Here is a 16,899-nt window from a genome sequence, read left to right on the forward strand (position 1 = left end):
CAGTAGACACGCTGTTGTGTCCCCCCCCCCAAGAGTCAGCTGAGTTAAAGGTGCTTTCCTTGAAGACTGCCCTCCTGACAGCACTCCCCTCCATCAAGAGGGTAGGGAAACTGCAGGCATTCTCTGTCAGCAAACCATGCCTGGAGTTCGGTCCGGGTTACTCTCACGTTATCCTGAGACCCCTACCGGGCTATGTCCCCAAGGTTCCCACAGCTCCATTCAGGGATAAGGTGGTGAACCTGCAAGCACTGCCCAAGGAGGAGGCAGACCCAGCCTTGGTGTTGCCGTGTCCGGTGTGTGCTTCATCTACTTGGATCGCACATAGAGCTTTAGAAGCTCTGAGCAGCTCTTTGTCTGCTTTGGTGGACAGCGGAAAGGAAGCGCTGTCTCAAAACAGAGGATCATCCACTGGGTCATTGATGCCATCACTATGGCATATCAAATAAATATCTGCAGGGCTGCATGCCATTCAACCAGGCTGCGGTCATCCCAGTCGCATTCACAAAAAGTGTGAACCCTGGATGTCCTTCCTCCTTAGCTCTGTGGCTGGTGAGTTTTCGAAGAAACTCGCCGGCCCAGTACATGTATCAATAACGGCCTGTACTGGGGTAGGTGCCTCCACATGCAATGATTATCCTGTTGATAACCCTGTGTGATGTATTTTCCGCAAAAGGGTTTCCCCGTTGGTAAACGGCGTCTTCCTTGGGCAGAAGCCTCTCTGTCCCAAGTCACCGTGTTAGTAGTAACTCCTTCCCCTTCGGGTAGGATCTACCACGGGACCCTTCCACATGACATGCTTCCGACCGGACTAGGAAAGACCATCTGACGTATTCCCACTCTAAAGCCACCCCCTGGGCGGGGCATGGTCTTTGGAGGAACACCCCTCGACGTGGAACTTATATGGCCCCCAGCTGAACAATTTTGTTCCTTTTGGGGAGAAAAAAGAGAACAGGCCGTGGCTGGGTCAGCCAGTCTGTGTGTTGGTGTGTGTGTGTGTGTGTGTGTGTGTGTGTGTGTGTGTGTGTGTGTGTGTTGTCTAGATAAACAGAAAGATGAACAAAATTAAATATATTTAAAAGACACAAATAACAGAGTAATGCATTACAATCTAGAATAACAATTATATAAGAATGAGAAATAAGCAAGAATTTGTACAACTATAGAATATAAATACAGTGCACCCGGAAAGTATTCACAGCGCTTCACTTTTTCTACATTTTGTTATGTTACAGCCTTATTCCAAAATGGATTAAATTCATTATTTTCCTCAAAATTCTAAAAGCAATTCCCCATAGTGACAACGTGAAAGAAGTTTGTTTGAAATCTTTGCAAAGTTATTAAAAATAAAAAACGAAACAATCACATATACATAAGTATTCACAGCCTTTGCTCAATCCTTTGTTGAAGCACCTTTGGCACCAATTACAATCTCAAGTCTTTTTGTGTATGTCACACCTATTATTGGGCAGTTTCTCACATTCTTCTTTGCAGGACCTCTCAAGCTCCATCAGGTTGGATGGGGAGCGTCAGTGCACAGCAATTTTCAGATCTCTCCAGAGATGTTCAATTGGGTTCAAGTCTGGGCTCTGGCTGGGCCACTCAATGACATTCACAGAGTTGTCCGTAGTCACTCCTTTGTTATCTTGGCTGTGTGCCTAGGGTCATTGTCCTATTGGAAGATGAACCTTCACCCCAGTCTGAGGTCCAGAGCGCTCTGGAGCAGGTTTTCATCAAGGATGTCTCTGTACATTGCTGCATTTATCTTTCCCTCGATCCTGACTAGTCTCCCAGTTCCTGCCACAGAAAAACATCCCAACAGCATGATGCTGCCACCACCATGCTTCACTGTAGGGATGATATCGGCCAGGTGATGAGTGGTGCCTGGTTTCCTCCAGACATGACGCTTGCCATTCAGGCCAATCTTTGTTTCATCAGACCAGAGAATTTTGTTTCTCATGGTCTGAGAGTCCTTCAGGTGCCTTTTGGCAAGCTATAGACAGGTGTGTGCCTTTCCAAATCATGTCCAATCAACTGAATTTACCACAGGTGGACTGAAATCAAGTTGTAGAAACATCTCAAGGATGATCAGTGGAAACAAGATGCACCGGAGCTCAATTTTGTGTGTCATGGCAATGGCTGTAAGATTTCAAACAAACCTCTTTCAAGCTGTCATTATGGGGTATTGTTTGTAGAATATTGAGGAAAATAATGAATTTAATCCATTTTGGAATAAGGATCCATTTGGCTGTAACATAACATAATGTGGAAAAAGTGAAGCGCTGTGAATACTTTCCGGATGCACTGTATAAATGACATTTCTAAGGTAAACAATATTAAAACTTACATTCTCAGGGATGCACGTAGAGAATTAAAGATGATTAGGTCCACAAATGAAATTAATAAGTGAAGACATTCATCAACAGGTCATAATAATTAACAAATAGGTTAAATAATAAAAATAAATTTAAAATAAATACCATTTTGGTATTAAATAAAATTGGCTACAGTTCATCCAGCAAGGTTTACTTGCAAGCTCCCACTCTAAACTGAAACTTGGAAAGTTTTGCATGTTAATGGACAAGGTGCATTGAATAGCTCTGTGTGGTCAAACTGAAAAGACGCCGAGTCTTGATCCATGTTGATTGTCTGGTTAGAGATGGTTTGACATTTGGGGGTACAATGAAATTGGTCATAGGTTACTGTATTAAAGATACCTCAAGAGGGCACTCATGTAAATGTAAACTGATACTTAGAATGAACTGATGACCTTTTGCACATTTTGGATGCAGCCTGTGCCTTAGCAAAGTGCTCAGTCTAATCTCACATGCAATTAAAAAAATGTATTTCTTAAAGGCACTGCAGCAGGAGCAAAAAAACAAACAAACAAAAAAATTGTTTAATTGTACAGTTTAGAGTGAGGGTGGAAAATGGCTATTAAAACTGAATTACAGTATGACTGCACAAAAAAGTTGGTAAGTGAAATGTGGAAAATATTAAATCATAAACAAATGTACTGTATGAAATGACCCCTTTAATGAAAGTCTTGCCAGATGGGGGAGTGGAATCACAGCTTGTTTATACATACTGATATGTAGAGCAGAGCAGAGCAGAGCAGAGCAGAGCCACAGAAGATAATGTGGATCAAGTGTGGCCTGCTGAAAAATGCTTTATAAGTTTCATCGCTCCAGGGCAAAGCTTACACAAACCCTCAGGAATAGTAATCCAGTTGTTTTATTAAGATATATTTTGGCATTCTCTCTCTTCCAATATTTTTTCTCTATTTCTGGAAAAGAGGTTTGGGAATGAGATTGGAACATTAAACACAATGGTGCTGGAGTGGAATCAAAGCAAAATGCAGAATCTACAAATCCAAATATAGTGTGAAATTACTTTTAAATTACTAGAGTATAGCTTATGTTAATGCACTGGTGAATATGTAAATCCCTTTAAAAGCAAGCAAACATTTTACTGTTACTATAACAGTGTTATTACACTTGCTCATGTCAGTATGTGCTGAATAAAAATATATTGTCTCCATGGGTGGCACCATTGAGGCAAGAGACTTCCTCTCAGATGCTCCATGCTTCCACTTAGTTGTTGTTATCAGCTAGACTAACGTTACTGGTAATGGCGAGCAGCTAAGGGTCTGGATAATTGTGCGCTATTATAGGGTGGTATAACTCTCTCTCTTTCACACACACACATACAGAGCACTTGCAGATAGCGCTAGAGCCCAGTAACTTTACCATGTAAATGTGTGTGATTGTGTACTTATCTATTCCGGAATTGCCGTCGAAACCGAATGTCCACACACAGCCTTTAGTGAGAAAGGGATTTACATTTAGTAAACACAGACTGTTCACTGTTGTTAGTGATATGTCAGTGATATGTCAATATATTCATTAGTTTATTTGTTTATTTTTGGCTTCAGCTCTTTTCTTTCTTCTGAAAAAGAAGTGCCATGGAACGATGTTGGAACTTAAAAGTAGCGTACTTTTAATCAACTTTTAATTTAAGCTAGTGCATAAAAGTGCGTGGGTGAAATCGTACAGCTTACACTGTATAAATTAACTGTCATTTTAAATCTAGAAGTTACTGTTGACTGTCTGCAGCATTCACTTTGTTGGAGGCAGTCGAATTAAGCTTTTCAAAAATCTGGCAGTGGGGATACATAGAGAAAGAGAAAAGAATGAAAATATACATTTAAATAAGCAAACATCAATGTCATTACTGGGGTCAGACCTTGCCTCAAACATATTGATTATTATTATATGTCAGTGTGTTTCTCTAACCAGAGGAATGCTCAGAATATCATTTATGAATATGAAATTAGGTTGAGGCCAATAGAGCCATTGACATGAATTGTACTGCATTTGAAGTGAAAGGGAAAAAATATAGTTTTAAATAAAGGCGATTGGGGCCGAAATAAACGACACAACCACATATTCAAGCACATCCATATATGTCTGCATTTCTCTTTCATGCTCTTTTACTGGCTCAGTCAAACACCCAGGGGAAGGAATGATGAAGGGAAAACCAGAAGGAAGAGAGAGTTTATATTAAGGAGAAATAATAAGATGAGTGTTTCTCAATTGGAAGGTGAAACCATTTAAAGCTGGACAAAAACAGGCTCTACATGATCTAACTTTAATTTTGCAGGTGCAGAAGATGATTACCTACGCCAAGTCTGGAGAATCTCTTCACTGTTTGGCTTCAAGGCTGAGCATAATGGGCTTTGACTGGTTTTAAGAGCCTGTGAACAGATGGGCTTTGGCATTTATGCCGATTTCATCTATTTTATATATGTTTTCATAAAAAAAAATTATGTGTGTCATTTGTGAGTCCATGGCACAGTAAAAGCCTTGTTGTGTGATCATTAAGATACGTGTTAGTTGTACCCACAAGCTGGTGCTCAGTTGGTTTAGCTGGGTCCTCTAGCCCGACCAGCTAAAAATGCCCAAAACCCCTCTAAAACAGTCAACTGGCCTGGGGTGCGTTTCTTGTACAACAACGTAACTCAGATTTATAAGCATAACATAATGACATTGATGTTTATTTATACACTTTATTCAACATTTCAACTCCTATTTTTTTTATTGAGTAAATTAGTACCCCCAAAACAAATTTGTCACAAAAACCTAGCTCATCCTCACTGTTGTCAGCTATGCACTCTGCTTGACTTTTCATTGCGGTGTTAATTTTTGTTTGAAAATGCTGTCTGAATACATACAAATGATGATTGTTATTTATGCATGAATGCAATTATATTATGTTTAACATTATGTTTAACGTTAATGCAATTCCTTTGTAGTACAGAATTGTCATATGGCAACATAGTTACTTATCCATTGTTGTAGTGTTGCCATATGGCAGCATTTATGTTTTCTCCATTTTCTGTAAAAATATGTTATATAAAGCTGATCAGTTAACAACAACAAACATTTGGTATAGAGTCAACCCTAGACCTATTACAAATGGAAATGTTTCAAACATGTCAGCATATTGAGATTAACACAATAGCATTTAGTGCACAATTACAATGTGAGCTACAGCCCCTTCTTTAAAAGCTGAGTCCACTTCATTGGTCATATATGTGTCTCTCTCCCTGGACATGATGAGGAAATGTCTAGACATTATCACAACAAATTTGTATCATTGAATCATCAGAAAAAGCTCAAACATAATTAATAATAATAATAATAATAATAATAATAATAAGGAGGCCTCCTGTTGCACAGATATATAACATTTCTCTTTGAATGTGCTGGATGTGGTCTGTGAGCTACTATCTCCAGAGGGCGCAGTGTAAGATGAGAATGAAAGAATGAGAAAGGGAATGGAAGATATGTAAGCTGCCTGCACCAAACTGGGCATTTAGCAGAAGAGATAGTAATACAGCTTTGATACATGCTAAACAGACCCCAAATGGCTCCTGCAGGGTGTGTAGAGCTGACAGCAGTGGCTCCTTACCTCTGTGGCATAACAAATATTGTCTGTATCTGTATTTATGGCATGTGAGGGAAACCACTCCACACACTGCTTCCCCTTATGGGTCTCTCCAAAGGTAGCCCAGCATGCCGGATATCTCAAGGATCCTCACTGAGGTCATCCAAAAATCAATTGTATCGCTCAAAATCCTTAGTAGGCTGTCAATTTACCTCTTGATACAATAAAGCACAGGCTGAGACAGCAAACTATCAATCAATCAATCAATCAATCAATCAATAAATCAATCAATCAATCAATCAATCAATCAATCAATCAATCTATAATCATAAATCACTCCACTCACTGGACACATGTTACTGAATGCTGTCAGCTTCTGTTAACCTTTTTGCTTGAAAATGAATCATTGTACTTAAGGGATCCATCCAGCAGTACACACATTTTCCCTGCACCATTTTGTATTTATTACATGACAAGCTCAACTCAACACAGTTTGAGTGAGGATTTAGAGATATGAATCACCATTCCATTTAGTGCCAGCAAGAGACTGCAAAGAAGAGCTTATGCTTGCCAGAACAGAGGACTCGTACCGGAGAGAGTAAATTAGTGCAAATGTACTGTTGTGTTATTGGGCCACTGCTGGCAATGAGGGGCATCATTAACACAAACTCCCAGTTCCTTAGATCTGAGTAGTGAAGCACTTCTCATTTAAAATGAAGGTATGTTAACATTCACTTCATTTGACATATTTTATGCCATTTTCTTCAGGGCATTTTAGAAGCGGTAAATACCAGTTCAGCCACAATCCTGCTCCAGGCAAAATGCCAAATGCTCTTTTCTGTCTCCCCAAGTCCAAAAGTCCAAGTCAAATCTAGTCCACACTGACAGTAGTAATGACATTTAATTCATTATTCTTTCCATGAAATTATCTTACAGATGAGAGTATGTTTGGCACTACCAAAATAAGAGTGAAAAGGTATTAATGTATGAAACAATCAAGTGCATGTTATTTGTTATTACTTGCATTACAATGTATGAATACATGAATACAGTTCAAGATTTTACACTTTAAATAGATTGAAAAAAACATTATTGCATGTTGACTCTACACCTGAGCAAGTCAGTTTGCAATCTTGCGCTACCCTACTAAACAACAAAGATTTTTTTATATAAACCCGGGTTTAAACATTACGTTTTTAACTCTGTATGTCTTCACCCAAAGTTGTGGACGCTGTGAAACTCAATAAAGACAATCGCTCAATCACATGCTGTATTTCTACACCAGATACGCTTCACAATTTTCATACTCTAAAAATTACTTTTCGATAAAACTTTCATGTACATTTTATTTGGTCAGTGTAAGGTTACTCAAGGATACCTCCCCTGGCACTCAGGTTTTGATATGCTGAATGCAGTACTTTGTGTTTTAGTGCTACTGTAAAAATATGCTAATTTGACTTATTACTAATTGAAAAAGGCATTAACATTCTAATTTGACTTCAGAAAATGCCTTATTTCAGCCAACTGCGGATGAATCACAGTGCGCTGAGGCAGGAGAGGTTCAGCTCTGTGTTAATACACAGAGATGACGGGGGTATAAAGAGTGCAACAGTAAACAACAAAGTAAAAATACCTCTATATTTGAGTTGGTCAGCACTGCAACACAGAAAGATGAAACAAACAAATTACTCAAACTACCCAACATGAACTTTGGCGAAATCTTTGAATAGAACCTAAACATCAGAAAGTTCATAGCCCACTTGGTAGGGCCTTTTAGGAGTTTTAAAGTCAAAAATACTGTTTGTTTTAAATCTTTCTTTGTTTCCTTTTTTTGCTCTCTCATATTGACTATCTAGTTGGTCCAGAGTGGCGTTGAAGGTCCTGGCTGTGGAACAGAGGGTGTAGGAATGGGTGAATATGCAGAGTGCTGGCAGCAGCAGCAGCAGCAGTGGCAGCAGCCATGGGCATTGGACTGAGCAAGGTGGGAAGCAGAGAGGTGGGAGGCAGAGGGTGAAGAGCTAATCCAGAAACATGATGTTGAGGGTGAACAGGGTGGAGGGATGAGGCTGAGATCAGGTGGAGGGGGTGAGCTGCCAACACTGTGGCAGGAGGTGCAGGAAAGAATGCAGCAGGATGTGGAGGTGTGAAGTGTGGCTGAGAAAAAGAAGGATGGAGGGGATTGAGTAGAGTGACAGAGGAATGGTGAGGTGTAATGGAAGAGGGTGGAGAAATGGGCGAGGAATGGAGCATGCTGTATGGAAGACAGGCTGAAAGTGTAGTCTGATCGGGGGGTTCTGGGGTTAGTACTGGTATATGGCTCATGTCCACAGGTGTTTGCTGTAGTTCATGTTGCTCTTGAAGGTGCTGCTGCTGCATGTGCTGCTGGGCCTGGAACTGGAGAAGTTTGTACTTCTCAAGCTCTTCCTCTGTGAAAGTGATTGGTTGTTTAGAAAGGGGAGGATTGGTGCATTTTATACAGTCAATACCTGCTGCTTCGGCATTGTCCTTTTGGTCTATGAAGTGAAGTTTTTGTGACGAAGACCTGTCTTGGTCCAGAGTTGATCGAGCTTTACAATTGTCTGCTGATCTATCCTGGTTGGTAAATTCAAGACAAGCTTGGGATGCATTGGGATTTTGCCCCTCTGTGTGCTGAAAGTTTTCTGGAGCCTTACTATCAATCTGAGATGTGACTTGTGATTTTGATGGGACAGTTGTAGATGTTTGAAAATGATTGCTAACATTGCCACTTGACTCTTTATTTAACCAAGTTTTTCTTGATCTTTTCTTAATGGAGGGTAATTTACCAATCAGTGGAAGTTTCTTTTCTTTAAGATCCTTCTCAACCGATGTTCTCTGATCTTTTGACTTTTGATTTTGAGTTTTGTTTGTAATATGTTCCTGCTCTACACCTGATTTTAAGAAATTATGCTGAGCAGAAGTGTTACTTTTAGCTAATAGGGGTGAATGACTTCTCTTTATAAGAGGAGAATGGTAGGCCTTGTTTTTTAACAATCTCTCTGTCGAATGATTGCAATGTTTCTGGCTCTGTCCAGTGAGAGATGGCCTAAGATGAGAGTTACATGTCCAGTCCCCACTGAGGTCAGAGATGCTAGTAATACTAGAGGAACTGGGACTACGAATGGATGCTGGCTTTTCATACCACCTGTCTACCATTCTCTCTGGACTTGACCAGGGAAATGCTTCTCTTTCCTTTTGCCTCCTCTCTATGGGGCCAAGTCTTTCGGACCACCAGTCCCTGACATCCTCCTGAGGTTCAGGACTGTCATAGACTCTATAAAACAACTGCCTGTATCTATCTGGAATTTTGTGCTCTCTGTATTTATTTTCCTCAAGAAATCTTTTGTGCTGTCTGACGCTGTACCTCTCATTCAGCTTTGGGCTGTTACAACCTGCTGAATACTTCTGTTTATTGTATATGTAAGAGTCTGAGTAATCCCAACATTCTTCTGTATGTTCAACATCTCTGCAAGGACTATCTGACATGTGCCTGTAACTGTAGCGTGGAACATTGTAAGAGGAATTTCTAATGCAAGACCTGGGGTGGCGGTGTTCCTTTCTCCAAGGGTAAGAATAGCTTGATCTTGGTGAGGTGGAGCATCTCCCCATGTGGTACACAGGCCAATCTCCATCTAAGGACAAGTCAGACATGCCACTCCATGACCCGGATTTCTCACAGTTGGGAGTTGAGGCAGTATCCCTTTTAGGCTCCAAGGCATTGTCATACCACCTATAATTATCGTCTCTCCCTGTTGTGTAGTGAACAGAGTATGGAGAAGGCCTCCGCCTCACCAACCCCAGAGCAGACACCAACCCCCCCATTGTTTGACATTTCTTCCTTTTACGTGCCGGGGCTGAAAGCGAGCTTACAACAATGCTTTTCAGGCTGTGCTCTTGGGTGTCACTTGCATTTGAAGTCTCATCTCTCACTAATCGTCTCCTCTTCCCAAGCTTGTGCCTCTTTTCAGTGTATGCTTGCTTGTTTTGTGAAGTGTCAGTTGGAATGCTTTGGATTTCAAAGCGTCCTCTGGCTTCTGTCTGTGAGCATGTTTTAAGTGCACAGCCCACTTTCTGGGTCCTGACAGTGTCTAATTCATGCTTACGAGTTTTACCCTTTCTCCTGTGCTTGGGTCTCTTTGGTTTTAGAATTCCTAATTTATCTGTAAGAACATCCTGTGTTTGTGGCCCAGGTTTGTAATCCTGGCCTGTGAGCCTGTCTTCAGCGCTGAGAACTTTCTCCTCAGTCTTTGTACTTTTCTCTCGGCCCTCCCTGTGTTTGAAATAAAAATAGAGGCGGTTACAGCTGTATGATACACGTGGCTCATAAGAGGTGTACTGAACCAGTTCAGAAGGCCATTTTAGCATACTCCCATCCTTGCTGAATACATTCAGGAAAGAAATTGGTGCCTCATTGCTCTGATGTGTATTTTCATCCTTGCAGTTTGAGTGGATGTTATCCTCCTCTGTCTTTTCTTCTGATATACAGTCCTCCCTGTTCTGCATAATACCCTGTTTGCTCACTTTATTTGTGTATTGGTGTGAGCTTTTGTGTATTTGAAGTTGGCTTTGGGACATGGTACCCTGTTCTTCTGTGAAAACAGTAGGGCCGGGGCACTTGAGGCATTCGCTCTCCTCTGATCCCCTATAAGCCCCCTTTGCCCTGGGCCTCTGCCCCCCATCAACAAGTCTGTCCTCTGAACCAGCTGGCTCCCTGTCTGCTTCAGGACTGTGTGAGTCCAGCTTCTCTGGCTCTGTTGTGCTGTATTTTGTCTTAATTTCAAGGGCCTCCATATGTTCTTGTGCTTCCATTTGCTGTGTTTGCATGTCCCCTTCTGCCCAGCCCAGAGTTGGAGGATCATGGGATAGATCCTGGTCATCCTTACCTGGGATTCTGGGAGAGCTTGAGCAGGACCAGAGGGCCTCCAGGGCAAGTCTCTGCCTGTGGCGATGGATCTCCTTGTAGTCATTGACCTCCTCAACCCCATCGATGAATACAGATGCACAAGAGTCAAGCTTCAGTTGAGCTCGCCGGGAGAAACAGAATGAGACTCCTGCCCTGGGGCTCTGGTGTTCTGCAGAGGACGTTGATGGAGATGAATGTTTTTTGTGGCATGGCTCCAGATGTGTTGGTAAACAAGTGGAGGACAAGCCTTTCAATGAGATGTTTGTGGAGATAGAACTTGTGCCTTGTGCCAAGAATGTAGTTGGTTTATTGTTAAACTTGCTACTGCCAGCAGAGGTGATTATGACTTTATCCTTATTTTTGTAAGTTGACCTTAGCTTCGGACCATTCCATTCATCGCTATTTAAAAGAACACAAGACAGTAATTAGGCAGAATGTCAGTAGAGATGCAAGATATTTATATAAAATGAGTCACCGTTCTTTAAATCTAAAGATTTTGTGTAGCAATAACCCTAAATAAATGTTAAAAGAGTCATTTCATACATTTCCCCCCTTAGATCAACTTTTATTGATACGTATAAAAGTTTTTCTTTTTGTGTGTCCAAACAGTCATACTTTATGACTATTTTCCACTCTCTCTGACCCTCAGAATTAAACAGATTATTTTTGTCTGCAGCACCTTTTAGAAACTTCACTTCAAATGTAAAAAAACTGCTCGTTTTAACTGCTCTATTTAACTGCTCACGTCCAAATGCATGACATTGCATTTGCATTACATTGTGACATGATAACAAAACAGTCCATACTGAAATGTGTCTGTTAAGATTGGACTGAAATGATCATGATCCTTATAAAAAAAACACTTTCCTATAGTTGATATCTAAATATAATCTGTATGATGTCACAAATGTGCAAAAATTCTGAATGCGTTTTGTTTGCAGTTTCAATAAATGCTCTACTTAGACTGGAGAGATTTGAGTCCTGAAAGTTACAGTATGTTTTTAAAGAACATCATGTTCTTTCATCTCAAAAGATCTATGAAAATTAGATACCTAATATTATGAACCTTTTACTGTTGTGTACAATCAGAAGTGATTGCTTGTGCTTTATAAGCATATAGTGTTTTACCTGTCACTCTGCTGTTTGAGTTGAGCGAGCTTGTGTAGTTGTTTCAGTGCTCTTTTCTGCTTCCTCTCATCTTTCCAGGACTTAGAGGAGACATTGCGTGCAAATTCTCTCTGCTTCAACTCCTTTAGCCTCTGTGAGACAAAACAGGCACACAAAGATGAAACGTGCTGGAGACCTGGGGGTCAGAGACCATGAAAAAGGCATTTGTTTGGCATAGATGAAGAACAGGAGAAAAATGAAGTTCTAGAGAGGCCATAACCCTGAACTTTGGTAGATCTAATAGAAATAACTGGGAGAATGTCAATATTCAAGTCAACAAATGTCATCAGTGCTCAATCCTGGTTATAACCACTTCTTTTTTTCCATTACTTTTGTTTAAAAAGGTTATAAATTCCATTCAACTTTCCACATAAAAGGTTATTTTCAAAAGCAACAGCCCACACCAATGGATGCCTGACTATTTATCACTTTATCCCTTTAGGGCAGAGGGGAACAATCGAAACAACGTAAAAAGAAAATCAGCAAAGCCAAAATACAATCACAAAACAATAAAAGTGTCAGTAGCATCTGGATTTGTTCATCAGACATAAACAGCGAGTCACATGAACACAGCCAAACACTTTACACTTCACTCAGCAGGGAAATAAAAAAGAAAGCCATATTTGTCTTGACTCGTGAGAGGCAATGAAAATGTAATGAACGCACTGCATCCCCTCTTTTTCATTCAGGGCCGTTGTATTCCCTTCTTACTGCCAGTGCACATGTGTTTAATTTGCCACAGTAATCAAACACACTAACAAATAAAAGTAAAGAAATACACACTGTTGTCTTTAATAGTAATCATTCAAAATGTGGCATTGGCTGTCAAGGGTTTGGCATGGGTGTTTGTCATTAAGTTTCAGCACCATCGTTTTCCGAAACACGCAAAAAAAATTGTATAAAGTGTGCACACACACACAAGTTAACTGTTTCATGTTTGTATTACCTCAAAGAGGTATTTCATTTTTAAATTTTAATTATGACATTATTTAGTCTATTTATAAAGTAGTTTTTCATGTGGGGACTTCGTGGCTGGTCAGAGATTTAAAGTTTTACTATCCTTGTGGAGAGTGCCAAGAGAAGGCCAGTTCCTCTCTGCTGCATAGTGACAAAGCACAGACAAGAAAAACAATGTATCTGTGAGAAGTTAGCAAGCTAACTCTCAGCGGAGACTGCTGACTTTACACTGCAAAAGGATGTTGGTGTGGCTATCCTTATGAGGACTCTCCATAGACATAATGATTGGGTGTACAAACATAATGATTTACTGTACAAACAGTAGATTCTATCCCCTAACCCTAACTCTACCCCTAAATATAACCCTCACAAAAAACTTTGTTTAGTATGTTTTTTTTTTAGCAATTTGAATTATGGGGACACTAGAAATGTCTACCTGAGAACGGGCCAAGCCTGGCCTCTTTTCTCTCTGTTTCTCGCATAGAGCAACTAAGGCCGGGGCCCTTACACGCATTGAGGGAAAGGGGTCTTAGCCCTTATTCAGGGCGGAGAAGACCCTGCAGAGGCCACGCCTACCCGAGAGGGGAGGCAAGTTTAAGTGGCAAAACCATCAGAGGCCTGCTTAGGGCCTATGTGGAAAAGTCGGTGCGGTGGTGGATCCAGCCTCATAGAGGGGGGAACATACGGCACGGCAACCGAGGCAGCCATGACTGCCTAAGGGAAACACGGGAGTCAACTCGCCAGAGTGGACAGAACCGTGGTGTTACACACAGGGGGAGTCCAAAGGAGGCCTTACCTGTGGAGCACCTATACCAGTACAGGGTAGCTTGCGGTACTCGCAGTGGCTTGGGTCAGCGAGTTCCTCCGCTGAACTGCAACCCACGAGGGCTAGGGAGGAATCGACCAGTGTCCCAAACCTGAGATCTCCTGGGAATGAAGGCGCACTGTTTCCCCTGGTTAGGGGAAAGGCGCTAGGTGCAAGCGATTCACCCGGTCAGATTGTGGGCGTGCCACCAAGTTCTATGGGCTTGGTACCTGAGAAAACACGAGACGATACTGACTCAACTCGGAGATTGTAGAATCTCGCAAAAGTGTTAGGTGTTGCCCAGCCCGCTGCTCTACAAATGTCTGCTAGGGCAGTGCCCCTAGCCAGTGCCCATGAGGATGCAACACTCCTGGTGGAGTAGGCTCAGACCTGCAAGGGGGGGGGACACGGCCTGGGTGTGATAAGCCAGGGAAATGGCGTCGACAACCCAGTGGGCGAGTCTCTGCTTGGAGACAGCGTTCCCTTTCTGCTGTCCCCCAAAGCAGACGAAGAGCTGCTCAGAGCGTCTGGTGCTCTGTGTGCGGTCCAGATAAATACGTAAAGCACGTACTGGACACAGCAGTGAAAGGGCTGTCTCTTCCTCCTCCCGGGGCAGCGCTTGCAGGTTCACCACCTGATCCCTGAAGGGCGTGGTAGGAACCTTGGGCACATAGCCCGGTTGCGGTCTTAGGATCATGAAAGTATCTGCCGGAACGAACTCCAGGCAAGCGTCGCTAACAGAGAACGCATGCAGGTCCCCGACCCTCTTGATGGAAGCGAGCGCGATCAGCAAGGCAGTCTTGAGAGAGAGAGTCAAGCGGCTCAAAGGGGGGTCTCTGGAGTCCCGTAAGGACGACTGAGAGATCCCAGGAGGGGAACAGGTTAGGCCGGGAGGGAGTTATCCTCCGGGCACCTTTTAGGAACCTGACGATTAAGTCGTGCTTACCAAGAGACTTGCCGTCTACCGTGTCGTGGTGGGCCGCGATAGCAGCGACATACACCTTGAGGGTGGAGGGGGACAGCCTCCTCTCCAGCCTCTCCTGAAGAAACACGAGCACTGACCTAACTGCGCACTTCTGCGGGTCTTCGACTCGGGAGAACACCAGTCCGCGAACAGACGCCACTTTAGAGCGTAGAGATGCCTGGTAGAGGGGGCTCTGGCTTGATTGATTGTATCTATGACGGTCGGTGGTAGGCCGGCTAGATCATCCCGTCCAAGGGCCAGACGTGGAGGTTCCAGAGGTCTGGGTGCGGGTGCCAGAGCGTGCCCCGTCCCTGAGAAAGAAGGTCCATCCTCAGGGGAATTCGCCAGGGAGGGGCTGTCGTGAGGAGCGTGAGGTCCGAAAACCAAGTCTGGGTAGGCCAGTAAGGGGCTACCAGAATGACTTGCTCTTCGTCCTCCCTGACCTTGCATAGCACCTGTGCAAGAAGGCTCACTGGGGGGAATGCGTACTTGCACAGCCCTGCAGGCCAGCTGTGTGCCAACGCATCTGCCCCGAGGGGAGCCTCTGTCCGGGCATACCAGAGCGGGCAGTGGGAGGTTTCTTGGGAGGCAAACAGGTCTACCTGAGCCTTGCCAAACCGGTCCCAAATCAGCTGGACCGACTAGGGGTGGAGCCTCCACTCTCCACCAGGCAAGCTTTGTCTCGACAGCGCGTCCGCTATCACATTGAGGTTGCCGGGGATGTGAGTGGCGCGCAGTGACTTGAGTCGCTGCTGACTCCAAAGGAGGAGACGACGGGCGAGCTGTGACATGTGGAGGAATGCGTACTCTGCCTTGGCGGTTTATGTAGGCTACGACCGTGGTGCTGTCTGTCCTGACTAGGACGTGTTTGTTCCGAATTAACGGGAGAAACTTCTGCAGGGCCAGAAAAACAGCCAGCAGCTCTAGGCAGTTGATGTGCCAGCGCAGAGGGCCTCGGTTCCACCGGCCTGCGGCTGCGCGCCCGTTGCATACGGTGCCCCAACCCAATTTGGAGGCTTCGGTTGTGACCAGAATGTGTCGGGACGCCTGCTGCAAGGCTACTCCTGCCCTTAGAAAGCAGAGGTCTGTCCAGGGTTTGAAGGTTTGGCGGCAGGCAGAGGTAACTTTTATGTTGTGTGTGCCGCGGCGCCATGCTCGTCTCGGGACTCGAGTCCGGAGCCAGTGCTGAAGTGGTCTCATATGCATCAACCCCAGCGGCGCAGCCGCGGAGGATTCCATATGCCCCAGGAGCTGTTGGAAACGTTTTAGCGGGACCATGGTGCCTGGCTTGAAGGAAGCGAGGCATTTCAGCACTGACTGAGCACGCTCGTTGGAGAGACGTGCTGTCATTGGGACTGAGTCTAACTCCAGACCGAGTAAAGAGATGCTCTGGACCGGGGAGAGCTTGCTCTTTTCCCAGTTGACCTGAAACCCCAAACGGCTGAGGTGGCTGAGCACCTGGTCTCTGTGTGCGCATAGTAACTCTGGGCCAGTATGAGCCAGTCGTCGAGGTAATTGAGTATGCGTATGCCGGCTTCTCGGAGGGGGGCAAGAGCTGCCTCTGCGACTTTCATGAAGACGCGAGGGGACAGAGACAGGCCGAAGGGGAGGACTTTGTACTGATACGCCTGGCCGTCAAACGCGAACCTTAGGAAGGGGCGATGTCGAGGGCGAATTGAGACGTGGAAGTACGCGTCCTTCAGGTCTACCGCTGCGAACCAATCTAGATGCCGGACGCCAGATAGAATTTGTTTCTGGGTGAGCATTTTGAACGGGAGTTTAGATGAGGTCCGATTGAAAACTCGCAGGTCCAAGATCGGTCGTAAGCCGCCGACCTTTCTTGGGTACAACAAAGTAAGGGCTGTAGAAACCCTTCTTCATTTCGGTTGGAGGGACAGGCTCTATCGCGTCCTTTAATAGAAGGGAGGTGATTTCTTCGCGCAGGGAGTGGGCATGTTGGCCGTGTACTGCGGAAAAATGTACGCCCACGAAGGGGGGCGGAGACCTGGCAAACTGAATTGCGTAACCGAGTCGAATGGTCCGGTGCAGCCAGCGTGACGGGTTGGGCAGTGAAAGCCACGCCTCTAAACTCCGTGCTAGGGGCACCAAGGGGACGGGTTTTTTGGGCTTTGCAGCGGT

General features: G+C 43.9%; 1 protein-coding gene across 1 annotated transcript in view; it reads right to left on the reverse strand.

The window, feature by feature from the left end:
* Positions 1–7,794: 7,794 nt before the first annotated feature.
* The window catches only part of LOC127656184 (zinc finger protein 804B), a 227,102-nt gene continuing 217,997 nt past the window's right edge, over positions 7,795–16,899 (reverse strand). The window contains exons 3-4 of the mRNA XM_052144375.1: positions 11,996–12,126; positions 7,795–11,266 (exon numbers count right to left, since the gene is read on the reverse strand). Coding sequence (XP_052000335.1) covers positions 7,795–11,266; positions 11,996–12,126 — 3,603 coding nt within the window. The remainder of the gene's footprint in view (positions 11,267–11,995; positions 12,127–16,899) is intronic.

The sequence above is a fragment of the Xyrauchen texanus genome, chromosome 15 (genome assembly GCF_025860055.1).
Source record: "Xyrauchen texanus isolate HMW12.3.18 chromosome 15, RBS_HiC_50CHRs, whole genome shotgun sequence".
NCBI classification, from domain to species: domain Eukaryota; kingdom Metazoa; phylum Chordata; class Actinopteri; order Cypriniformes; family Catostomidae; genus Xyrauchen; species Xyrauchen texanus.